Source organism: Ilyonectria robusta, assembly GCF_021365365.1.
Source record: "Ilyonectria robusta strain PMI_751 chromosome Unknown BGZ61scaffold_2, whole genome shotgun sequence".
In the NCBI taxonomy this organism is placed as follows: domain Eukaryota; kingdom Fungi; phylum Ascomycota; class Sordariomycetes; order Hypocreales; family Nectriaceae; genus Ilyonectria; species Ilyonectria robusta.
This window is the reverse complement of record NW_025764436.1, coordinates 2612018-2637222: the sequence shown is the minus strand read 5'-3', so window position 1 is coordinate 2637222 and position 25205 is coordinate 2612018. Positions and strand designations below refer to the sequence as shown.

The window sequence follows — 25205 nt, the reverse complement described above, 5'->3', positions numbered from 1 at the left end:
GATTAGCGCATTGCCACAAGACAGGTGTATTCCCGAGACCGTATAAAGGTTGATGATAGACCAACCATAGCACGATCCCGTTTTCTCGTGACACAATCACGGCACACATCAGAAAATTGTGCCCTTAGCCCATCGTAAGGGAGCGTCCTATCATAGTTTTTAAGCTCTTCCACAATGCTCTCCTTGCAGGAAGCACGGACACCTTTCCAGTCCCGCGCCACCTTTCTCAACTTCGTTCGATCGCCAGAGGCTCCTCAAGGTCACGACACTGTTGGAGAGCGAGGCTCACGATGGACAAATCGCGACCTTGAGCCAAAGCGACCGGAAGAACGAACATGGACTTGGTTCGTTCTCAAAATATTAGTCTAAAGTGACATCTTCTTATTTTTCTAGGTATAATTTGCCCCTCTACTGGCTTTCTACAGCATTTGGCATCACAGGATGGAATGTCGCTGCATCGCTGATTGCGATTGGCCTGGTACATATGTCTCCGATCTCGTATTCGATTCCGTTACTAACATGGGCACATTGGAAAGACATGGCAACAGGCGTTCATCTCGTGCGTCCTGGGGTCGTTTATCAGTGCCGTCGTGGTCGTAGGAATGGCGCGTGCCGGGGCTCGATATCACATTGGCTACCCTGTCTTGGTTCGCTCATCTATGGGCATGTATGGGTCTTTCTTTTCATTTTTATTCGTGCCATCATTGGCACCATTGCCTTCGATATCCAGACCTTTTACGGTGCCAACCTACTGTCGACGTGTCTACGCTGCATATTCGGCTCTCACTGGGAGAATCTGGCTAATACGCTGCCGGAATCGGCGCATGTATCGTCCAAAACGCTACTGTGCTTCTTTCTGGGGATACACCTTTTACCTGGGAATACATGGCTAAGGGCCAGAGAGATGGATTCTTTGATGATGAAGTTTCGGGCGACTCAGTTACTGACGGCATCGAGGCAACTCAGCAGATTCAGATTGTGCAAGAGTCAGCTGACAAGAAGGTTTAAATTGCCATTAAATGTATCGTGGTTATACAAATAGAAGCAGCCTGATCCTAGCTCTTAAGATTCTCTAGGATTACTACCTGTGAAAGTGGAAAACTCAGCGGATGACTCCACCACAAACATGGATCATGGAACTAAGCTCGTCGCAATCAGAATATGGCGTTTTCGGGGTAACATAGTCCGCTCCATCGTCGGGTCAACATGAGCCGATGAGACCGGCGCGTGTACGAGCGGACACGGAACTCAATGGAGTGCGTAAGTTGGCAAATGAATTGATATCCACTCTCAGTCAAATGTTCCGCGGCATATTTAATCGTACACATACTTTCTTTCCTCCATCGGCTTAAATCCATTTCTTGCATCTCTCCGCGCCACTAGCATCTTTTTGCAACAGTTTCTCATTTATTTTACCCTCGGGCCTTCAGCAACGCCATGGCGGAGCCCCAAGTTGACAAGACTTGGATGTGGCATCCCCACTTCTCCGAAGAACGCAAGGATACCGCCGGTCTACTTGTTCACTTTAGAAGGGAGTTTACAGTCGAGGGCGAGCCACCTACGTCACTACCAATCGAAATCACTGCAGATACTCGATACAAGCTTTACGTTAATCATCAACTTGTCTCATTTGGTCCTGTCAAGGGTGATTCTAGCCTTTGGTTCTACGATGAGATTGATATCGGCCCTTGGCTGAAGCAAGGCCACAATCAGATCGCCGTCATTGTCCTGCGATACTTCTATTCAACTCAATACGCCACGTCATTTCCCCGATTGCCTTCTGGTGGATTGAGAGTGTTCTTGCCCGGACCACCTGGTCTTTGGCATGAACTCGTTCAGAGCAGTCCTTCTTGGGAGACAGCTATAGACCCCTCGACGACATTCAGAGTAGATGAACCCGAAGACGATTTCTTACACATCTACGAAAATGTCTGCAATGCTGACGACAAATCCTGGGAGTGGGTTCCAGCCAAGCTTCTCTCATATCAAATTTCGACTGGCAACTCATCTCCATGGAACCTCTCCCCACGCCTTATCCCGCGAATGAGATGTAAGGAAGCTATCTTCAGCTCAGTTCATAATTTGCGAAGCTGCATCCCTCAGATAGTCTGGGAGACTCAATTACTTGGGATTCCAGCATCACTGGAAGGTCGTCAAGGCCTCCGTCTTCCTCCCGGAACCAACCACCACATTGACCTCGAAGTGCCAGAACACTTGACGGGCTTTCTCTCTTTCCGGTTCAAGCGTCCTGAATCCCCCGGTAGCACTCTCAGGGTGACTTATGCTGAGAGTTACGAAGACACTCCTAAGCTGATTCCCTACCTGCGACAGAAGGGGAGTCGCTGTGACTACAGCAAGGCCCTGACAGGTCCTCAGGATATCTACCATTTTGAGGGTATGAAGCTTGTACCAACAGCTGGTCATTACAACAAAGAGAACGCAGATGAGAGTTTTGCACCTTTTCACTTCCGCACTTTCCGGTTTCTCCGTATCAATATCGAAGTTGGAGAATCGGAATTGATCCTGGAGGACTTTGCGATTACAGCAGCAAATTATCCTCTAGATATTCAGGCCAGATTCAAGGTCTCCGGCGGTCCCGATAACACGCCACATGAATTGTGGGAGACAAGCATACGGACGCTTGTCAATTGTATGCATGACTGCTACGAAGACTGCCCGTTCTACGAGCAGCTCCAATATGCAATGGACACACGAAGCTCGGCTTTGTTTACGTACTATGTCTCTGGTGACGACCGTCTGGCTCGTCAGGCCATGATCCAAATTCATAATTCATTCCAGGCTCGGCTAGGCCTTACCGGCAGCCGTGCGCCCTCGCATCGTCCCCAAATCATTCCGCACTTCTCACTCTTCTGGGTCAACATGTTGAACGACCACCTCGCATTCTTTGGCGATCGGATATTCTTGGCTCCGTTTATTCCAGCTGTTGATGCGGTTTTGAACTATTTCCATTCTCGTCTGGATCCCAAATATAGGCTCGTCCTTTCCGAATCGCGAGCGGGTATCTGGAATTATGTCGACTGGGCTGACCAGTGGAGGCCGTTTGGTATTCCTCCAGCGGCAGAGAGATCAGGGATATCCACCTACACCAACCATTTATATGCCTACACTCTGAAGAATGCAGCTGCTCTATTAGTTGCGATGGGAAGATCAAGCCTGGCCGAGGAGTACATCTGCAGAGCTGGTGACGTTGTCCAGGCCCTCCAGTCCTATTGCTTTGATGGCAAGTTCTTCACGGATAGCCTGGCCTCCGGTGCTGACAAAAGCGCCGACTACAGCCAACACAACCAAGTGTGGGCTGTACTAAGCGGAGCAGTAACATCAGAAGCTGGTCAGGAGCTATTGCGTCGGAGTCTTAACACAGAGGCAAAGAATGCATTCATACCCGCATCCATTTCCATGTCCTTCTATACTCTACGTGCCCTCAGCAAAGTCGGTGGGGATGTCTACGACGAGCACTTCCACCAGTTCTGGGATCCATGGAGGGTTCAGATCTCGCTGGGTCTAACGACATGGGAGGAGGACAGTGTTTCCCAGCGCTCAGATTGCCATGCCTGGGGCAGTGCACCGATTTACGAGTTCATGGCCGAGGCTGCCGGGGTTCGACCAAAGGGTCCTGGGTGGAAGGCTATTACTTTCCAACCAAGGCTGGCACTGTATAGGGAGCTAAAAGCCACAGTTCCGTTGCCAATGGTAAACGGGAAGGCAACCGGGGCTGCGCACGTGGCATGGACAACCACTGTTGAAGGGAACATGGTGGTAAGTTTGAGGGTTGAGCTGGTCAAGCCCGCGGTTATTCCTGTATATGTCACGCTTCCAAAGTCTCCATGTTTGCTTATGGATAGCACGGATGACTTGACATTCATTGTGAAACCAGGGCGATGTCTACCAGAGTAACGAATATTGGAATTCAAGAACTAAAGAGCTTAAGAGTAGACAGTGATAAATACGCGCAAGAGTTGATTTACTTATGTATTGAATCCATCCGCACTTCCAAATGACCCAGGGGACTGCTGATAAGTAGGCAGCGCGAATAATGGCACTGTAAACCAATTGGATGATTCTTGACCCGAGAGACTGAAATAAGGCTCGGTAGGGAGGGAGCTCTGAAGATCAGTGTTTCTGAGAGATGCTTCAAACCCAGCAGGATTCTCATATGATGCCGTGGCCTGCTCTCCAGCGACTTGGGTTTCGTGCAGGAAAGGGTCAGCTCGAAATTTGTCCTCCAAGTCGCACGTCGCAATGCGAAGATCGACAAGCGAGGGCAGCACACCTGACTGAGTGCGATTGCCAGAAAGCCTACTATTCCTCAATTCAGTCTCTGCTTGGTGAAGCAGTAGCCAGTATTTTCGGCTAATCTGCCAATACCTTGCCATCTTCTTCACCGATTGAAGCAGGATGTCAAAGTACTGGGGCGATTGGCAGCAGCCGTTGTATTCAGAAACAAGCAGGTATCGGGCGGCCACCCAGACAGACCAAGCGAACGGCCAACCGAGACTATCCCTGACCTTGTCTGTGGCACTTGAGCAAATCTCAACCATGGATTCCACACTTCTCATGCAGGTGTCTTGACTGTCCTTGCGGAAGTCGAGGCGCTGGGCGTAAAGAGATTCCTCGAATGGAAAGGCCATCAGGCCGTTCAAATAAATGGTTGACGCGTGATAGTAGGCATGCAGCATGAGGGCCGACGGCAGAGTGCGATGAGTTGATATTTGTGGCTGATTTGATGTGTCTAGATGTAGACACTGTGGTAAAGTTTGGAACCACTCTGACAACTGAGTCGAGCACCCCACGAATCTCTGGAGCCAATCAGACGAGCCAGTCTCCTCTATAGGGAGGGTGATGTAGTCGATGTAGACAGCATGCAGTCGCTTCGAAATTTCCATTAATTCGAGCTGATAGCTGAAGACGAGTCTTGGTGTTGCCGTCGCACCGGTCTCGTGGGGCTGCTTTGGCTGGGTCTGGCCTTGGGGCGTCATGAGAAGGCGAATGTCTTGCGGATCTCGCCAGCTGACTTCTCTGGTGTACAAAAACTCACGGAAATGAGAGTCGGTCAATTCCGAAGGGTGACTCGTCGTCATGGAGATGTAACAATCGAGCGCGTAGATCGCCCAGAAGAGCCTGTGTTGGTGAATCTGATCTGGTCTGACGAGTGGCTCATCCGTGGGGGCTCCGGTTGATGCTCTGAAGACATGTCTATTATCCGGCTTCAATTGGAGTGCGAGTTTGGTGGCAACAGCAAGAGCTCCCCAAACTTGTGGCCCATTGGTCATCCCGGAGAGGTCAAGAACTAGGACGGTCAAGGCTTCAAGTGCGGTATACGAGGGCTCTTCTAGGATCTCGATGAAGATTCGTCGCTTCGAGTACTTCCAGAAAGCGTCGGCCGACTGTTGGTTTAGGCGCGAGTCGAAAGAAAACGGCAGGGAGACGCCGAACAGAGCGTAGTGGAGCAGTGACGGCTCCTGCGTAGACCCCATCTCATCGAAGACGCGCTGCGCACTGAGGAATGGGAGCCATGTGTGAATGTGTCGAAAGAACAGCGAGACCAATGATACAACCAAGTCCATAGGGGGCTTTTGTTCTGTGATGTTGGCCGTTCGCGTTGACGTTGCCAAAGGTGGTTGCTCAGTGGTTTGCCTGGGAGGTTCTTCTGGATCGAGATTCATAGGCGCCTGCGATAACTCACTGGTATCCGAAGTCAGCGCTGGTATGGCTGAAGCAGGTGGATTATGCGCTTGTTCTCTCCCATCGGCTTCACGCAGCGTCTGAATCTCTGTTTCTAATCTGTCTGTGCCAAGATTCACACTGTATTAGCCAACCCCAAAGAGATGGCTGGGAAAAGAGGTGACAAACTAATCTTGTCTTCTAAAACCTGGCGCTGGCCGGTGGGAAACCCAGGCTTGCGACGATCCAGATACTCGCATGCCACTCCAGCCGCCTCACACCGCTGGCATGAAGGGGTTTGGCGATCGCATCGGCATTTCCGTCGCTTACATCGCTCGCACCTTGGCCGAAATGTCAATGCCACATGTCCAAGGCGGGGTGTTCCTTAACTTACGATACAGGCCGTCTCTCAGTAGTGTCATCGGATCCGAACCCTCCTGCGAAGAGTCCGAGGTTAGCGAGGAGTCCGAGTTAAGCGAGGCGCTTGCCATGATGCCAAAGCTGGTGTTCCAACCCGGGCTGACGGAATGAAATAGACCGACGCCGGAGCAACATACCGACTGATGGCAGGGAAGTGCGGTGATTAGGCATAGCTGTATTTGCTAAAGCTGAACTGGCCAGAGAATCAGGAGCAATCTCGAACAACTTGACGGGAATCGGAGTATGTTATACCTATGAGTTGCCACGGCGCGTGACTGTGCGGGGAAGGATGAGTACGGGGAGTAGTGGCATTGAGATTGACTTGTCTAATTGGTTTAAGCAAGTTCCGAAGCTCAGCGTCCCCACATCGACATGGATGGGTGAACTGAGGCTGGCGGGGATCGGAGGATGTTACTCCTGTCCGTTGCCAGGAGAAGTAGTTATGGCTCGTTTTATTGGCTCAACCATGGCCCATTCTACCCTCCTCCACATAGGAATGGGCTGGTTTGCACCTGGACTTGGTCTCGTGCCTCCACAGTCGGGCCAGACCTGCCCCGACATCCCCGGATTTTCATCGACTAAGGGTATCCAGACGCAAACCCCATACTGTCAGGTGTACGAGAATACCACCGAATCCGGGGTAATTGAAGCGAAGAGGCGTTCATGGGCTGGCTCTCGGGAAAAGATCAACGTCGCTAGCAGAACCGCCTAACGGGGACATCTATATAGACCAGGGATTCCCCACACAACATCCTCTCCGCAACACCCTCAACATTGGAGTATCAACACATTCTTCAACATGGGATTCAAAGGCCAGAAAAATCCTGCAAATGCTCAGGTGGATCACCTCGAGGTCCCAAGTCCGGCCATGCCAGAATCTCGGATCAACACCCACCGCTGGTGGCGGTACCGAAACCTTCGGGCCCTCAACCTCTGGATGTTGATTCCGCTTCTTTCCATCTTCTCGCAGGGGTAAGTTTACTTGAATCCGCTTCGTTGGAATCTGCTAACCCATCGGTGTCGCAGCTTCGACGGCTCGATGATGAACGGTCTCCAGTCCGTCTCGCATTGGCAGTCGTATTTCGGAACACCCAAGGGCGCGACTCTTGGCATCTTCAATGCCGCATATCCTCTCGGTGGTATTGTTGGTGTCTTCTTGATTACCCCAGTGGCCGATGGCTATGGCCGACGTGCCGGCATCGCCGTTGGTGCTGCGCTTGCCTGTCTCGGGGCTGCTCTGCAAGGAGGTTCCATCAACATCGCCATGTTCGTCATCTCACGACTCTTTATTGGCATCGGAAGTGTTCTTGTGGCCGGTGCCGGTGCTCCATTCATTACCGAAATCGCCCATCCTGCCCATAGAAGCACGGCTACGGCTCTCTTCCTTACCTTTTACTCTCTCGGCTCCGTCACTGCCGGATGGTGCACATTCGGGACATTCCGCATCGACGGCACGGCGTCTTGGCGTATCCCTTCTGCTCTGCAAGGCCTTCCATCCGTCATTCAGCTGATCTTCATTTGGTTTGTCCCCGAGTCTCCGAGATGGCTCGTTAGCAAGGGCCGCAAGGAAGAGGCGCTCGCGATGCTTGTCAAGTATCACGGCGAGGGAGATGCCACCGACCCGGTTGTTCTGTTTGAGTACCAGGAAATCACCACCACAATCGAGACTGAGAAGGAAACAAGTGAGACCTCAATGGTAGGTACTGCGCGAGAGTTGCTGTCCCGCCCAGGAAACAGGAAGCGACTCTTTATTCTTATCTGGGCTGCCATCTGCTCACAAATGTCCGGCAACGCCTTTGTGTCCTACTATCTGTCGCCTATCCTCACGTCGGTCGGTCTCAAATCAGACCTTCAGCAGACCCTCATCAACGCTACCTCGCAAATGTTCTCATGGGTCATGGCTACTTACTTCGCCACCCTCCCCGAGAAGCTGGGTCGGCGCACGATGTTCCTCTGGTCCCTTGTTGCCATGTGGGCCGTTGTCATCTCCATCACTGCAGGGAGTGCAGTATTTGCCAAGGACAATACCAACAAGGCCGCCGGATATGCTGTTGTTGCACTTCTATATCTCTTCTCCCCCGCTTATAACTTTGGATTCAACGGAAACTTGGGTCTTTACGTCCCGGAGATTCTTCCTTATCACCTGCGAACTCGAGGAATGGCCTTTTTCTATTTCGTCCAATATTGCTTTATGATTCTCTCCAATTTCGCGATCCCAGTTGGACTCGAGAACATTCAATGGCGCTTGTACATAATTTTTGTTGTCTGGATCATGGTTGAGTTCTTGGGGGTTTATCTGATATTCCCAGAGACCAAGGGTCCATCGCTCGAGGATATCGCCATCATTTTCGATGGTCCACAGATGAAGGACTTGGAGGAGGAGATTGACCATGTGCAGAAGCCTACCGCGGAGCAGAAGTAATTTATGCTAGTACCGAGCTTGAATCACAAGACGACTTAATAGGCTTTACTACTGAGTGAGGGAGTGAGCAGAGGACACTAAGAACACACAACCCACCCAGAGGCAGAGCTGTGATGACCGCGATAGTGTTGTGTCGGAAAGGTCGGATAGGGTCAAGTTTGGGGTCCGGATAAATCGGACAGCCGGGCAAAGTAGATAGCTTTTTCCAGCTGATAACGTTTGATCAAATGGACCTTCAACAGGTCCCCAAAGGATAGGTCAAAAGACTGTCAATTGAAAAACGATGAGATGCTAGGAGGATGATGCTTCTGTTGTGTCCAGAAGGTCCTGTCCGAGACCTTCCCAATTTATGGCCCCAGTAGGTCTGGCTACCGGTCCTACCCGATGCAGCACTTCCTGTTGAAGGAACCCACCAATCCTAGCCCTAGCGGCTGCAAGCATCCGATCAGATGACCTTTATCCCCAAAGACCGGAAAGCCCCGACTCACTACGTATAAGTCATAGTCCATATGTCTCCTTACGATAACAACATCCCATTTCCGAAACATGGCAAAATAAGGTTATTCTCGGCAACGTGGAGCCTCACTTCCCACTGCCGACTATTGGTCAGTAGCGGGGAAGACGATGCTCCCTGTAGGTCTGCAATTTTAACATCGCCGATCTGTGCAGGGTAGGTGAATTGTGATTTTATTTCTATTTTATTTTTGAAAATGTTGTTTACTTCATCATCGGCGTGTTTGCGCAAGCCGAGGGATGGATGGAGAAACAAGAAACAAGCATTTACAAGAAAATCAATATATTTAGTTTACTCATATAGAGTCAATACATTATCTTAGTTCTATCGAAAATTATTGTCTAATTTTTAATCGTCGATGGATAAGTGACCTTCGTCAATGTGGTAATGTAGTTTAATGGTGATAACCCATCCCCAACTATCAATCCAATCAACAAAATTAACACACCCCCAGTACCTTGACTCACATAATCCCTCACCAACGATCCTCGTTTAAAAATGCCACATTTCCAACACAGTCACAGTTATTGTCAAAGCATGTGAAATGCGTACGGAGTGTCGGACTCAAATGTAGGGTAGGCTCCAGCCCGGGATGTCAGCCTTTCCCTTGCATGACTCAATGGGAGAATAGCGTCTTGGCACATGCTGACGATGGATACGTGGGCTGTGCAGAATTAAGGTACTTTATGGTTGCTTTTCCTTGGTGAGAAGATTGCCCGTATTTGCAATTTAATAGTGAAATGCAATCGTGGTTGGTTGGGAAAACTCCGCACAGAAGACGTGATGCAATCACTCGGTGGCCGCGCGATCCGCTACCGAGCTTCACAAGGTCCGTGTGAGCTAATACCTTAAATGCCGCCACACTAGTCTCTGATCGAAGAAGTTTAACTTTCGTTAGGCCTTAGAAATCTCGATTTAAAATGAACAAATTGACCGTTTCTAAACCACCCATTGTGGGGGCTTCTACCTCTTATACCGGGATCCCATCATGCCATTGTGCCAGCTTATTCGTCTGAACCATTTATACGAACAAATTCCAAACAAGGCGGAGATACCCGATTTTGATTCTATGTCCAGGTGCGCCGCGCAAAATCCAAATCCCGTGTAATAAAGAATCCCTTCTAAAGACACTCCTCCATCGACACCTTACGCCCACTGGCTGAGCAGTCCTGGTCGGTCCACCTCCGCAGCTCCGAATTCACACCCTGCAACGTCCGAACCAATGGCGTAAAGTCACGTTCCTCTTTCGAGAGATCTCCAATCTTCTGGGCAATTCGCCCCAAGAGCTCCAGGTCAGAAACAAAGGCACTGGGGTTTGGCGAGTGCACGATATTGCTGGCCAGGCAGGCGTAGGGAATGAATGCCTGGAAGAAGCCCACCATGAGCGACATGGTCTCCGAGTTTGGGAACTTGATGAGTAGAGTATAGATGATGTTAAGGATGCTGCGCGATGCCCTGATGGCCAACGGTGAACGGGGAACATCGTGGTCTGATGAAACGGGACTGGGCGAGCTCGTCTCGAGGATATTGTACTTTCGGAGCATGAAGATGATGCTCGTATACCCGGTCAGCGCCACGTCGATGAGCATCCACCAGTGAATGTCGTTATCTTCAGCCTTTTGAATCCACTCGTCCTATTCCCTGTTTAATAAATTGCATAGGAAATTGACGGTTGTAAGGAGCTTACCATTTGCCATTCCTGAAACAAAGTCTCAACCTCCTCGCCTAATTGTTCAATTCTCGAGAGCATGTCGCCGCCAGGCGCATCATCTTCAAGGAGCTGAAAAAAGCGGGTGAGGACGAATGTGATTCGCGAACTGACTAAAAACGCCAAGGTTGGTACTGTTTCCATGTCGGGCTGAGAGTCGGGTGAGAGGTATGGGAGATTGACACGCCAGCTGTTCATGCTCTCGGTGAGCGTTGGGGGCTTGTTGTACAGTAGTCGAAAGAAGAGTTCGACCTGTATCAGCTCCCAAAAACCCCTTCGGTCAGAATCCACCTTGGACCCGTTGGAGTTGGCGAAACCTTCGCCACTGTCGAGATTGTGCATGTTGAGGCCTTGGGCGTACTCGCACGCTTTCTTGAACAACTGCCAGCTCAGATCGTAGTCGAAGCACTCCGCTGATACTCGAGCCTGGGAATTGGGTTACAAATGAGATCATTTCAAAGAGGAGTCAGACGTACCGTAAGCATGGCGGCGATGAAGTCGGTCGTGGTTCCTGTCGCCTCTCGTTGCCAATTCGGGAGGGAGCGCAAACAACAGAGGTAGACTTGTCGAGCATATTTGATATCATGAATATTGTTGGTCACGGTAGACGGTAGAGAGCAGCCGTGATAGAGAACAGCGTAGTATACGACGAGAATGGCTGCATCTAGGTGGACAAAAGGTGAGTCGATAATGTCGGGAATTTGTTCGATTAGCTTTGCATCGATAAGACTTAGGAATGCATCGGCGCGCATATGAGTGAAATAATCTACAGGACAACAAGTGTAAGTAGAAGAATCTTGATACTGTCACACAGGGAAGACTTGAATGAACGGGCCGAGGTGGTGCATACTATGAATCCATTCTTTCGCCAACTGCGTTGGGATAGTGACTCCGGCAGTCAGCGTCGACTTTGCAATGTACTGTAGCCTAAGCCGTTGAACTTGACCGACGGCGTCCATGAGAACAGCCGTGATGTCAACATCCGCCAAGGGATATGTGGAGCCGGATGTTCGGGGCGTGTTGGTGCCTGCGCTTAAGTTGCTTGGAGATGCGTGGGAGGCCGGGCTCGATGTGGTGCTGCCACCGAAGCAAGCGACCTCATGAGCCGCATCCGAACTCCGCGTACGCCTTCCATTAGCCCTGGCAGGATCGGGACTGCCATCCGAGCTGGGTGGTAGGGGGTTGAGGGAGATGACGTGTTCTTCAACCCTCTGCAGCCGCTGGAGTATGGTTGATAACGGGCTGTTGGTTGCTCTATATAGGCATCTAATTAGTATCCCTGTGGCTGAAACTTGGAGAGTGGGCAGACGCTAGTCGGGCCGTAAGCCCCCTTCGTGACCTCCTCTTGACTCGCTCAGGGTAGTGGCACTCAAGTCCTTGAAGTCTGCATCGGTCGCAGGTGGGTGTGATGCGGCTGCAGCGGACCTAAAGCGCGGAGTCCATCAGCCCTGCGCTTGTGGACTGGGGTTGTCTCATCTGGGGAAGCTCAAAGAACTAGGGACTGACCTTCTTGAGCTTACACATGCGACACTACCAAAACGACGTCATGTTAGCGGAAAGGATTGCTGGTAGAAGGCCGGACTTTGCCAGAACCGGCAGGGGCTCTAGCCATCATCGGACGCCGGCGATGGGCTAGGCTGTGACACTTACCGACAGCGCGTTCAGCGAGCTGACGGACTCCGCCATGGCTGAGGGGCGTCCGGGCTGGGCGTCCGGGCTGAGGATTCAAGGGCCCAATGTTTTGAAGGAGGCTGTTGGTGGCTGCGTGGTGGTGGATGCGCGGAGATCTGGAGTCAGGAACAGAGGCGCCCTCGGTCCTATGCCGTCAAGGGGAGTCCGGAGTGGTTTTGTACTCGGCATATACAGAGTCCAGACTAGGCATAAGCTCCAGGCAGACATGCCCGATCCCTGACTGTCCCCCGTCCGAGTGCGTCTGAGAGGCGAGCTACTACGTAGTAAAGCGGAGCTAAGGGGGGGTGTGTGGCTCGCTCGCCGGACCCCGGGATTTGAGGCGGCCGAAAGTCCGGACTGAGATCCGGAACGAGTGGGTCATGGAAACATCCCGGACTCATCCCTCCCAGGTGTTGGAGTCTTGGCAAAGTCCGGCCAACAGCCAGCGTGGACTCGTCCGGACTGTGTCTCGGACTCAGCGTCGCGCAACCGGAAACTATTGACGTCGTCGGCACTTGGCGTAGGCTGTGACATGCAGGTTACGACATGGATTTGATCGGAGAGATTAGATGGAATTTCAACTCGAGAGCTGGATATATAAAGCTCCCCGGCCTGGGATTCAAAATATTCTGTTCAGTGCACCAACCAGAACTTGAAAGATTTCGATCCAGAATCATCAACACTGTTCTATTTTGTTCTAAATTGGGCTGTTTCTATCGGCTGACTGCCTCTTCCCTTTTCCTTTCCTCGCCTGTTACTTGGCACCCCTGAGCTTCATCATGCCATCTGGCAGCAACGCCGAGGCCGGGGGCTCTATGCTGCCCTCCGAAAACGAAAAGGCTAGCCATGAGATTCCGCCGTCCTCGAATTCCGACTCCATGTCGACGATATGCCCGGATGCAAAAGAGGAATCGGCCGGCAAGGACTGCGACGACTCTGAGGCGCGCATGAATGACGAAGTTGTCGAGCTCGCTCGCCGCTTGACCACCAGGTCTCACGGCGCTCCTGGCACCCTCTTCCCCGTTCCTGCTGAAGGCCCTCTCAATCCTGCCGGCCCTAATTTCAATGCTCGCAAGTGGGCTCGAGCCTTCTACGACATCCGCACTGATACCTCCGAGGGAACACCACCAAAGACGACTGGCATCGCCTTTACGAACCTCAACGTCTATGGCTTTGGTACTGCAACCGACTTCCAGAAGACGGTGGGAAACGTGTTTCTAGAAGGCTTCAACTCGATCAGGGGGTTGTTCAGCAAGAAGCAGCAGCGTATTGATATCCTCCAGGATTTGGAGGGTGTTGTCCACAGCGGCGAGATGCTTGCGGTTCTGGGACCCCCGGGATCTGGTTGCTCCACGCTGCTGCGAACTATCGCCGGTGACACTCACGGATTCTATGTTAGCGATGATGCCACCATCAACTACCAGGGCATTCGACCTAGCGAGATGAGAACCGCCTTCCGTGGCGAGGCAATCTACACGGCCGAGGTCGACAACCATTTCCCTCACCTGACGGTTGGCGACACCCTGTACTTTGCCGCCCGCGCTCGCTGCCCCAAGAACATCCCTGAGGGGATCACCAGAAGGGAATACGCTGAACACCTTCGCGATGTCACTATGGCCATGTTTGGTATTTCGCATACGAAGAACACCCGAGTTGGCGATGACTTCATCCGAGGTGTCAGCGGCGGAGAACGAAAGCGTGTCACTATCGCAGAGGCCGCTCTAAGCTATTCTCCTCTCCAGTGCTGGGACAACAGTACCCGAGGTCTCGACAGCGCCAACGCTCTTGAATTCTGCCGAACTTTGAGAACTCAAGCCGATACCATGGGCTGCACGTCTTGCGTTGCCATCTACCAGGCTTCGCAGGACGCCTACGATGTGTTTGACAAAGTCATTGTGCTGTTCGAAGGCCGTCAAATTTTCTTTGGAAAGACCACCGAAGCGAGGGCCTATTTCGAAAACCTTGGATTTATCTGCCCTGATCAACAGACCACGGCCGATTTCCTGACCTCTATGACCAGCCACCAGGAGCGTGTTATCCGACCTGGTTGGGAGGGCAAGACTCCTCGCAGCCCTGATGAGTTTGCTCAAGCCTGGAAGGCCAGCCAGACTCGCGCCAGCTTGATGAATGATATCAGCGAATATGTGGAGCGTCATCCCTTTGGAGGAGAGCACTATGACCGTTTCCTTCAGTCCCACAAGATCAACCAATCCGACATGCAGCGCTCCAAGTCGCCCTTCACGCTCTCCTACATCGAGCAGATGAAGTTGACGCTTTGGCGAAGTTGGGTCCTTCTGAAAGGCGATCCATCAATCACAGCCACCATGTTAATCACCAACGTCTTCGAAGCTCTCATCATCTCCAGTCTCTTCTACAACCTGCCGGCCAACACGTCCAGTTTCTTCCGCCGCGGTATCCTACTGTTCTTCATCGTCATCATCAACGCCTTTGGCAGTATCCTTGAGATCCTCACTCTATATTCAAAGCGAAAGATTGTCGAAAAGCATGCTCGATACGCTCTTTATCATCCCAGTGCAGAAGCTCTCTCAGCTATGGTTATGGATTTGCCATATAAGATCATTAATACGATCCTGCTCAACACCATCTTATATTTCATGGGCCATCTTCGCCGTGAACCGGGCGCTTTCTTCTTCTTCCTTCTGATCAGCTTCACAATGACATTGACCATGTCTATGATGTTCCGACTTATTGGATCTGTCACCAAGTCTGTCTCCCAAGCCCTTGCCCCAGCCTCGATTATCCTCCTCGCCATTGCTCTATATACTGGGTTTGCGATCCCTCCGCAGTATATGAAGGACTGGATTGGTTGGATCCGCTGGATCAACCCGGTTTTCTACGGTCTTGAAAGTTTGATCCTCAACGAGTTCAATGGACGCAACTTCACTTGCTCGACCTTTGTGCCCAGCGGCCCGAACTACGACTCTATTCGCGGTCTTGAGAGAGCCTGCAGTACGGTAGGATCAGTCCCCGGCCAGGACTTTGTTAGCGGCACTGACTATGTGCGACTCTCATATGGATTTATCAACTCCCACCGCTGGCGCAACCTTGGTGTCATGATCGCTTTCATGATCCTCTTCATGAGTCTGCACCTTGTGGCCACTGAGTATATCGCTTCCGAACGTTCCAAGGGTGAGGTTTTAGTTTTCACACGCAAGGGCTTGAAGAACCCGCGCAAGAATGATTCCGAAACTGCCAGTGGCAACCGACACGTGCAGGCTAGCAGCAATGATTCAGGCGACTCATCCGACGTGGCGAAACAGACATCAATCTTCCACTGGAAGGATGTTTGCTACGAGGTCAAGATTAAGAGCGAGACTAGAAAGATTCTGGATCATGTCGATGGATGGGTTAAGCCTGGAACTCTGACAGCTCTGATGGTAGGATGATTCAATTCGACACTACTCGAAGTGATACTGACAATTATCTCTAGGGTGTTTCCGGAGCCGGCAAAACGACACTTCTCGATGTGCTTGCTACTCGTGTTACCATGGGTGTTGTTTCTGGAGACATGCTTGTCGATGGCAAGCTCCGTGACGAATCTTTCCAGCGCAAGACCGGATATGTCCAGCAACAGGATCTTCATCTGCACACCTCGACCGTCCGCGAAGCCCTTACCTTCAGTGCTGTTCTCCGACAGCCCTCACACTATACCCGACAAGAAAAGATTGCCTACGTTGATACCGTTATCAGTCTCTTGAACATGGAAGAATACTCGGAAGCTCTTATCGGTGTCCCCGGAGAAGGTCTCAACGTTGAGCAGCGTAAGCGCCTGACCATCGGCGTTGAGCTCGCCGCCCGCCCCCAGCTTCTTCTATTCCTTGACGAGCCTACTTCTGGTCTTGATAGTCAAACCTCTTGGTCTATCTGCAACTTGCTCGAGAAGCTTACCAAGAGCGGCCAAGCTATCCTCTGTACCATCCATCAGCCCTCTGCCATGCTCTTCCAACGATTCGACCGTCTATTGCTCCTCGCCAGGGGCGGCCGCACTGTCTACTTTGGAGAGATTGGAAAGAACGCAAAGGTTCTGGTCGACTATTTCGTTCGAAATGGTGCTGCCAAGCTACCTACCGGCGCGAACCCCGCTGAGTACATGTTGGAAGTCATTGGAGCTGCTCCAGGTGCCCATACCGAGATTGACTGGCCTGTCGTGTGGCGCCAGAGCCAGGAGTATCAGGGTGTTCAGCAAGAGCTGGCTAGATTGAACGCTGGCGGGAATGCTGAAACTCAACAGACACATGATAACGCAACCTACTCGGAGTTTGCCGCCGGAATGAACACTCAATTCTTTGAGGTGACCAAGCGAGTGTTTCAGCAGTACTGGCGCAACCCGGCGTACATCTACTCCAAGGCGGTCCTGTCTTTCGGCGCGGTTCGTATTCCTCCAAAATCTCTAATTTTACTTGTAAGCTGACAACAATCTAGGCTCTATTTATCGGACTCTCTTTCTTGAACGCGGAGAACACTCAGCGAGGTCTTCAGAACCAGATGTTTGGCGTGTTCATCTTCCTTACGGTTTTCTCTCAAGTTGTAGAGCAGATCATGCCCAACTTTGTCCAACAGCGCACTCTATACGAAGCCCGTGAGCGCCCTTCCAAGGCATACTCATGGATGGCGTTTATGGTTGCCAATATTTCGGTTGAGATTGCCTGGAACTCGGTATGAAAAGACGTTGCTGCGACTTGGATAACTTGAATGCTAATTTCTTATAGCTGATGTCTGTTCTCTGTTTTGTCTGCTGGTACTTCCCCATCGGCCTTTACCGCAATGCTGAATTTACGGATGCTGCCAACTCACGTGGCATTACCATGTTCCTCCACGTCTGGGCTTTCTTCATCTTCACTAGCACTTTTGCGACCATGGCTATTGCCAGTCTTGAAAGCGTTGATATTGCCAGCGGAATTGTCAATCTTATTTCCATTATGATGTTTGCTTTCTGCGGGTAAGTGCTTTCCTAATAATTAACCCTTCGTGCACTTGACTGACACTATCTCCAGTATTCTTGCGGGTCCTGGCGATCTCCCCGGCTTTTGGATTTTCATGTACAGGGTCAACCCTTTCACATACGTCGTGGAAGGCTTCTTGGGCACGTCTCTTGCGAACGCGCCTATGGCCTGTGCCCCCAAGGAATTTGTTAAGTTCGAGGCTCCGAGCGGCAGCACTTGCGGCGAGTACCTGGCAACATTCCTGGATATAACAGGCGGGTACCTCACGGACAACAACACAAGCTCTTGCGAGTACTGCGCCATGTCCCAGACTAACACGTTCTTGTCGGCTATCCATGTCAACTTCGCGAACCGCTGGCGCAACTTCGGATTTATGTGGGTGTACATTATCTTCAACATTGCAGCTGCGCTGGGCTTGTACTGGCTGGTTCGTGTTCCCAAGAACAAGTTCAAGAAGCAGTAGACCCAAGGTAGTAAACGCAATGTGCTAGAGAATGGGTCCTCGGGAAAAAAGGACGAGCGGGGTGGAGAAGGGATGAATATTAATAGACGCTAGAGATAAGTTGCATCATAGACAAGTAACGGAGGAGTTGGTCGATAGAATTTTGCATGATCCTGCAATCCGAGAAGCCCTGGAAACAATGATCTGAAAAGCCTGAACGAGCACACCTGGTGTGTTAGACAGAGATTCATGGGTGGAACTGATGGAATATGGATATTGGAGCTACAGTGGGATATAAAGACAGAGCCGGACACTTTCTTTCGAAGGGTATCAGATCCCAAATTTTCTATGTCAACTTCCAGAGTTACAGAGTTGGTTGCTAGCTTAGCCATTATTATTAATTATTTTGCCGATCATTTTGAAATCCCGGTGAAGAGAGCCATAGTGTCACATTCAGCTTTTGGATTGTCAATCATGAGCTCGTGCAAACCACCACCAGGATATAGAAGAGGTCATTGCCAATAACAAGGCGAGGAGGGACAAGTCAAGTACAACGACGCCGAGAGGTGGAATGAGCCTGCAGTTTTCAGTGAACACATCACACAGTGAATCTAGATAAAGCTACAAACAAGCATGGAATACCAGTGACAGGAGCTGCTACTACAGCTTGGGAAAGAAACAAGGCAAGGCAAAATGTGTACTTAAGATTAGAGAAGGGAAAAAGCATATTTTGCCAAAGCTCAACGGCAGAGCTATGACTCTGGGGGAGATCTTAGCTGGCAAAGGGCCTACCGTACTAAGCTCTGGCCATGCCTGCTAGCACCGTCACAACAAGTAAAGTGTCTCGTAGAAGAGACTAAAAGTACAGCCTTGGATATCTGGTTGAGTATAGTCTGGAATTCAGTAATACGATGATATAGACTAAGTGGCTGCATCGCATTATAGAATGTACCTAAACTGAGGGTTCTAGACGGTGTTAGCTTCATCCTATTCGTAATGGGGTTTAATCGTACCTTTCTATCAGTCAGGTCATCCTCATAGGCGTGATCAAAGCCCTCAGGTGTACCGTTGTTGTCACGTTGGCGGTTCGTCCACATGCAAAGCATGCGATAGACAAGTGCCAACAACCCAGCAACAACCGACGTGACAACAACCACAACAAATCCAGACTCATACCGGGGTGCCTCGTGTTTCTTGAACACCAGGGGTCCCACAAAGTTTCCTAGAATGGAGAAATTAGCTTGATAGACTACGAAACTGTGGGGTTTACTCTGCTCTTACCTAGGCAGTAGCCGATATACATGCCCGAAGAAGCAATGGACCTCTTCGTATAACCTGCTGTGTTGGCAATTTGCATTCCCATGAGCACAGCATAGCCAGCTCCCACTGATGGCAGGATATAACAGGCGAACAGCAGAGCCCCGGTGGATGAAAATGGGAGACGCCATAGCAGCAGCGCCGCTAAGGTTGTGCCCATCTGTGCAATGAAGACCAGATAAGATCGAATTCCCGGGAACTTGTAAGCCAAGAAAGGGAAAAGTAGTTGCATCGTTCCCGCGTAGGCGCCCGCTGGCATCACGAGGAGTAGGGAGTGGAGGGTGCTGAAACCCATGCCGTTAATGATGATAGGGACAAATGTGGAAATGGGCCCATTGGCGATCATGGACAAGAAAGCAATCGAGAAGACGACCCAGAACTTCGCGTCGAGCAACAACTCCAAGATCTGTTCGACCTTGAGATGCATGTTTCTGACACCGGAGTTGTTCGTCCTCAGACGGGCGACGAGAACATATCGCTCTCGTTCGTCGAATCCCTTGACTCGCACTGGATCCGGTGGGAGAACAAACAAGAGGACGATTCCCCACGCAATAGTGAGTGCTCCAGCGAAGTAGTACATGTATCGCCACGAAGAGACGCCCCCGTTGACCTGACCGAGTGCGTAGTTGATCAAAGGCGAGAATACGGACACATATCCAGTGCAGCTGTACCAGATTCTAAATAACATAGTTAGTATCGTTTCGGTCCCTAGATTAGTGGAGGGCTTGTGGCTTACCCCATTCGCATTGCTTGCTCATTTTTCTTATAAAAGCTTCCCTGCGGTGTGTCAATAAGCTATGATAACGGCGAGGCAAGCAATCGTTGCTCCGGCATCGGAGTACTTACCACAATCAACATGAACATGGGACTGATGCCACTTTCAAGAAAGCCAAGGAAGAATCGTTGGATGTAGATGCCTTGGTAGTCTTTGCAGACCGTGGTTAAGATCAGGCAAAGACCCCAGACGATGACAATGCCGGACGCAACACGCTCAACGGGGTAGCGCTGGGCAAGGACCATAGCGGGGTAAGCTCCAACGATGAAGCCAAGATAGAAGATAGAGGCCGCCCAGGAGTATCGATTGCCTACAAGGAGGTCCAAGTCCGTTCGAAGGCCGAAGATTGCCTTCGTGATGTACTATTAGCAAACGACCAACTTGATAGAGTAGATTGGGTTCATACAGCTTGGGAAAGCATAGCCTTGTCGTAGTACTGAAGTCCATATGTGGCACAGAGGACTGGCATAAGTCTCCAGTCAATCTTGCGACGCAACTTCTTCTCTTCTTCAGGTGTCCAGGTCTCATCGCCGGTATAGTTTTCCAGGACTCTCAACGCTTCGTCATTGTGAACCACGTCGACAGACTTGGAAGCCTCGGGTTGGGTTCCCATGGCATTTTCGAGCTGGTGCACCGGAGTTCCTTTCTCTGAATCCGACATGTTCAATGATATGCATACAAAGAAACCTGGTGATGGTTGAGAGTTGAATCCTTCAGCCGGGGCGCGTATCCGTTCTTATGCAGGTAGAGTAACGTCGGACCCCATGGGGAAGATCAAGGCCGCAGTGGGGTTTCCCCAGCAGACAGACTCACAAACCCTGCAGATTCAGTCACAAGGGCACCGGTCATTGTTTAGCGCGTTAGTCTCCCCGGTATCTTGGGTCGCGTCGGTGGCCGGGACTGTCGAAAAGGGATTACCGGTGGATAGCCGAGCCAAAATATGGGGTAGATGCGTCACTTTAGCCACCAAATAACCAACATCTCGTCGATGCGAGTCTAGATCGTTCAGCTACCAAGGGTCTTTGCCGATTTCTTTCGACTTGGATGCACAGGCTTGAACTTTGTTGTACACAATCAAGCAGCGACACGCCGTTGAACCCGGCGACGAATCTCACCCCGCCTGAATTCGACTGACCGCCACACGCACAAGAAGCAATTTGCCATTGACTCAACGGAAAGGCTATATCGGCTTGACAAACATCCCGGAATTCTTCAAACCCCACGCAATTTAAAGGACAAATTCCAATCGGCCTACCATGTCCAATGAACATCAGATCGCACAGATCCCTCAAGGCAGGGAAATCATCGGGGTCAAATTGATAAACCCTGTCAACTTTGGGCCAGCTATTCTCGACAGGTTCATGGCGCCCCCCGTTCCAGGCCTAGAGACATTCCAGACCTCGCCCTCCTTTTCATTTCTGTTGGAACACCCGTCAGGCCGCAAGTTAGTCTTCGATCTGGGCATCCGAAAAGACTTTAACAATTACTCGCCGAAGATCACGGAATATCTTCCAAGCACGAATTACGATATTCAGGTGCAGAAGAATGTTGTGGAAATTTTAGAGGGGAGTGGGATAGAAGCTAAAGAAGTCGAGGCTGTCATTTGGAGGTGAGCAGAGCTTGAGTGATGTTCTTGACCTTGAGCGGCTAATATGGGCCATATCTTGCAGCCACTGGCATTGGGACCATATTGGAGACCCGTCCACGTTCCCTGCCACTACCGACCTAGTGGTGGGTCCTGGATTCAAAAAGGCGATGCTTCCGGGGGCCCCAGCAAACCCAGAGTCCCCGATCTTAGAGAGCGATTACACGTGAGCCCCGGCAATATCCCTTCTCATACTAGCACATATATATTAACCCAATCTTAGAGGCCGAAACCTACGCGAGATCCAGTTTGAGGGCCCAGATTCATTCCATATCGGTCAATTTCCGGCCGTCGACTACTTTGGTGATGGCTCTTTCTATCTCCTCGACAGCCCTGGACATGCAGTCGGCCATCTCTGTGGCCTTGCTCGAACAACCCAAAACCCGGACACATTTATTCTGCTCGGTGGGGATGTTTGCCACTATGCCGGCATTTTACGCCCATCGAAATACATGAGCGTGCCGGAATCGATTACACCCCACCCATGCCACCCTCATGGGAACATATCGTTGTGCCCGGGGGATGCATTCGAACAGCTGCAGAAGTCTCGCGGGAGGAACGCAAACGACACACTCTACGACATGACATTTGGCTTGGATATCCCGCTGGCAAAGCGGACTGTGTCGCATCTACAGCAACTCGACTGCGACGAGAACATCTTCATTATTATTGCACATGACTCGACCGTGCGAGACGGGGTAGACCATTTCCCAAATAGTCTGAATAACTGGAAGGAGAAAGGATTGGGGAAAGGGTTGAGGTGGACATTTTTGCGCGATCTGAAGACCTATTGGGAATCGAAAGGCCTTGCATAACGTGTTATATCCCAAGTTATCTGATCCTTAAAAAAGGTTAACGATTATTTGAACTTTCTCATCGTCACACTTTATGAACTTACCCATGATAGCTACCTACCAAATAATTCTACTGCTCTTATTCATCTATTAATACTGTAGTGATTTATCATTGAGTCCTGCGCCGCTGGCATACTTTCGTTCATGGAAGCGAGGAGAAGTGCGTGGAAGGGCGGGGGTGCACACCCTACCTCTATATGGATCTGCACTTGCGCTATGAAGGCCTCAGAATGGAAAGTAAAGTATGATCGAGAGGACATGCCTAATCATATGTTATTGATCGCAGAAGGAAGCAAAAGCTTTGGAAAAAGAAAAAAGGAGTGAATTATATAAGTCCGAAGACAGTGGCGTAGTAGCCCTAGAATGTAAAAAGAAAATATCGAAATCTATGCAACCTGCTCTCTGTAAATAGAGCCAAAAAGTAACCCGCTCATCTATGATACCGTCCTCATCAATACAATTTCAATCCAGCACCCTAGTTCTTGTCGTACTTGCCAGGGTACCACTTGCCATCGTCATGGCCAGTCTCGCCGCCTTCATATTTGCCCTCATGCCACTTCCCATCATCCTTACCAGTCTCGCCGCCCTCATACTTGCCCTCGTGCCAAGAGCCGTCGTCCTCCCTCTTCTCCTTGGGATCGTACTTGCCGGGGTACCATTTTCCATCATCGTGGCCAGTCTCGCCGCCCTCATACTTCTCAGGCGCCCACTTGCCATCGTCCTTACCAGTCTCACCACCTTCATACTTGCCCTCGTGCCAAGAACCGTCGTCCTCCCTCTTCTCCTTGCGGTCATATTTGCCGGGGTACCAAGAGCCATCGTCGTGGCCAGTGTCGCCACCCTCGTACTTCTCAGGTGCCCACTTGCCGTCATCCTTTCCAGTCTCACCACCCTCGTATTTGCCCTCATGCCACGATCCATCGTCCTCCCTCTTCTCCTTGCGATCGTATTTGCCAGGGTACCACTTTCCGTCGTCCTTGCCAGTGTTTCCGCCCTCGTACTTCTCGGGCTCCCACTTGCCATCATCCTTGCCGGTGCCGGGACCCTCGTACTTCCCAGGGTACCAAGAACCGTCATCTTGTCTCTTCTCCTTGCGGTCATATTTGCCAGGATACCACTTTCCGTCGTCTTTGCCAGTGTCTCCGCCCTCATATTTTCCAGGCGTCCACTTTCCGTCATCTTTGCCTGTGCCGGGACCCTCGTACTTTCCAGGGTACCACGAGCCATCATCCTCTCGCTTTTCCTTGCGGTCATATTTGCCAGGGTACCACTTCCCGTCGTCGTAGGGAGTACCGGGACCCTCATATTTGCCCGGGGCCCAGGAGCCGTCATCGGCGGCCTTGGGTGTGGGAAGTGCCAGAGCCGTCACGGCAAAGGCGAGAAGAGTGAAAGAGTAGCGCATTTTGAAGAACTGGATGAATATTCAGGAGAGGTCAGAAGAGGATGGTTGTTGTTGGAGGATTGAATTGAGTTGTTATTAAGAGAGATTGATGGTGGTGAGGAGAGGAGGAGATGGTGATTGTGATGGTGATGAGTAGAAACGAGTGTAAAGGTAGAACCCATGGTATCTTATATACTTCTAAATCATCCCCAAGACGTAGCCCTCCTCTTCCCCAAGCCTTGATGGCAGATGGCGCAGCTTGCACCTCCAACGCAATTGCGTCAACTTCGCCGATCGAGATTCTCAGGTAGTTCTCGCCACCCCGCTTCGTTGAGGTAGCCTGAGTGGCATAAACTTCCCGAGAGCCTCGTGTCCAGCTGTTGCTGCTATTTTCAGAGCCCCCAAGTAAGCCTCAGCCAGCTCAGGTTCTCTGCAGTCGGAAGCCACCGAGGCTCAGCTCCGCCCAGAAATCCTCCAGTTTGGGTAACGTTCCCAGAAGATCAGCGCTAGCTGCTGCGCAACCTTCTTGGCACCCTCCCAAGTCCCCGAGTGGCTGAGCTGGAGAGAAACACTTTAAAAAATACGTTGTCCATTTTTGGTAAAGGTCGGCAGTGCCACCGCCTTCGTTTGTATGTAAGTACCTCTATTGTATTCCACCTTGCGTGATTGACCGCCTCTATTTTGCCATTGGCTTTGAAGTGCAAGTAAGACAATTGTACCAGTAAAAAAAAGTAAAGAAGTTCGCTCGTATTCCGCATACATACCATGATTATCGCCAAGATGGACTTGAGAATCCTTCTATGTCTGCCGTAGGGACTAGCGTGTGCCACGGCCCATGACACCATCGTAGGCCATCACCGGCCCCCACAGATCACCGCAGGCCACCACGGGACCGTGGCCCTCCAGGCAGGAATCTTATTCGACAGTTCGGGAAGAGCTACAGTTATTTTAGGTTCTGGGGGTGATAACTGAGATGTTTTCTAAATGGGGCATTCTTGACAGACAATGTGGTCCTGTTTGGTTGGTGTCTTGGCCTCATTGAGGCGCGGGGTCGAAGCAACACCGACTGTCAGCCGGCCTACATGTGCACATCACGCCTCTCAGCTGGTGGAATACCTCAGAAGAAAGTCAAACACCCACACGGAACATCAGGCTGTGTCTACGAATACGAATGGGAAAGGATGGCGTGCCCAAAAGCGCAGCGGGGTTCCAAGACATGCAGTTGGCTGATTCTCAAGGCTGAATGAGGCGTGATCTAGCGTCACTTGGTCATCTGTTATTCTCTGTGGAACAGGAGACTTGCCGAGCCTTATTTTGCTCTGTAGGTAAGAAGTGGAGGCTGTGCACATCCACGACTTTTAGAAGCAACATTACGTCAATCACTTTCATTGGCGGGTTGGATGAGAACAA

General features: G+C 51.0%; 9 protein-coding genes across 9 annotated transcripts; 5 read left to right on the top strand and 4 right to left on the bottom strand.

Moving 5' to 3' along the window:
* Nucleotides 1-174: 174 nt before the first annotated feature.
* Nucleotides 175-1042, top strand: BGZ61DRAFT_554047 (uncharacterized protein; the record flags this gene model as incomplete). Its single annotated transcript, XM_046255568.1, has 2 exons — nucleotides 175-344; nucleotides 394-1042. 2 exons carry the CDS (start codon nucleotides 175-177, stop codon nucleotides 1040-1042), a joined length of 819 nt encoding a protein of 272 aa, XP_046111030.1.
* A 395-nt stretch (nucleotides 1043-1437) lies between these two features.
* On the top strand, nucleotides 1438-3915 carry BGZ61DRAFT_341284 (bacterial alpha-L-rhamnosidase-domain-containing protein; the record flags this gene model as incomplete). Its single annotated transcript, XM_046239388.1, has 1 exon — nucleotides 1438-3915. The coding sequence occupies one exon, from the start codon at nucleotides 1438-1440 to the stop codon at nucleotides 3913-3915; it is 2478 nt and encodes an 825-aa protein (XP_046111029.1).
* A 71-nt stretch (nucleotides 3916-3986) lies between these two features.
* Nucleotides 3987-6286, bottom strand: BGZ61DRAFT_554045 (uncharacterized protein; the record flags this gene model as incomplete). The annotated part of the gene is made up of 4 exons (XM_046255567.1): nucleotides 6240-6286; nucleotides 6077-6119; nucleotides 5872-6023; nucleotides 3987-5806 (listed from the first exon to the last, which is right to left on the bottom strand). Exons 1-4 carry the CDS (start codon nucleotides 6271-6273, stop codon nucleotides 3987-3989), a joined length of 2049 nt encoding a protein of 682 aa, XP_046111028.1. The 5' UTR covers nucleotides 6274-6286.
* A 684-nt stretch (nucleotides 6287-6970) lies between these two features.
* On the top strand, nucleotides 6971-8788 carry BGZ61DRAFT_410831 (general substrate transporter; the record flags this gene model as incomplete). The annotated part of the gene is made up of 2 exons (XM_046243251.1): nucleotides 6971-7074; nucleotides 7129-8788. The coding sequence occupies 2 exons, from the start codon at nucleotides 6971-6973 to the stop codon at nucleotides 8522-8524; spliced, it is 1500 nt and encodes a 499-aa protein (XP_046111027.1). The 3' UTR covers nucleotides 8525-8788.
* Nucleotides 8789-10159: 1371 nt separating this feature from the next.
* Nucleotides 10160-12432, bottom strand: BGZ61DRAFT_527209 (uncharacterized protein; the record flags this gene model as incomplete). The annotated part of the gene is made up of 7 exons (XM_046253077.1): nucleotides 10160-10672; nucleotides 10726-11172; nucleotides 11223-11512; nucleotides 11597-12000; nucleotides 12056-12171; nucleotides 12253-12276; nucleotides 12397-12432. 7 exons carry the CDS (start codon nucleotides 12430-12432, stop codon nucleotides 10160-10162), a joined length of 1830 nt encoding a protein of 609 aa, XP_046111026.1.
* On the top strand, nucleotides 12431-18198 carry BGZ61DRAFT_554035 (ABC-2 type transporter-domain-containing protein; the record flags this gene model as incomplete). The annotated part of the gene is made up of 8 exons (XM_046255566.1): nucleotides 12431-12443; nucleotides 13378-13580; nucleotides 13614-13811; nucleotides 13842-15815; nucleotides 15869-16807; nucleotides 16861-17094; nucleotides 17148-17377; nucleotides 17433-18198. The coding sequence occupies 8 exons, from the start codon at nucleotides 12431-12433 to the stop codon at nucleotides 17842-17844; spliced, it is 4203 nt and encodes a 1400-aa protein (XP_046111025.1). The 3' UTR covers nucleotides 17845-18198.
* Nucleotides 18199-18762: 564 nt separating this feature from the next.
* On the bottom strand, nucleotides 18763-20576 carry BGZ61DRAFT_489953 (major facilitator superfamily domain-containing protein; the record flags this gene model as incomplete). The annotated part of the gene is made up of 6 exons (XM_046250277.1): nucleotides 18763-18789; nucleotides 18837-19045; nucleotides 19105-19817; nucleotides 19877-19917; nucleotides 19987-20265; nucleotides 20322-20576. 6 exons carry the CDS (start codon nucleotides 20574-20576, stop codon nucleotides 18763-18765), a joined length of 1524 nt encoding a protein of 507 aa, XP_046111024.1.
* A 308-nt stretch (nucleotides 20577-20884) lies between these two features.
* BGZ61DRAFT_554030 (beta-lactamase-like protein) lies at nucleotides 20885-22388 on the top strand. Its single transcript, XM_046255565.1, has 3 exons — nucleotides 20885-21524; nucleotides 21586-21726; nucleotides 21784-22388. Exons 1-3 carry the CDS (start codon nucleotides 21172-21174, stop codon nucleotides 22373-22375), a joined length of 1086 nt encoding a protein of 361 aa, XP_046111023.1. The 5' UTR covers nucleotides 20885-21171; the 3' UTR covers nucleotides 22376-22388.
* Nucleotides 22389-22889: 501 nt separating this feature from the next.
* Nucleotides 22890-23816, bottom strand: BGZ61DRAFT_340962 (uncharacterized protein; the record flags this gene model as incomplete). Its single annotated transcript, XM_046239361.1, has 3 exons — nucleotides 22890-23288; nucleotides 23377-23378; nucleotides 23486-23816. 3 exons carry the CDS (start codon nucleotides 23814-23816, stop codon nucleotides 22890-22892), a joined length of 732 nt encoding a protein of 243 aa, XP_046111022.1.
* Nucleotides 23817-25205: the final 1389 nt, after the last annotated feature.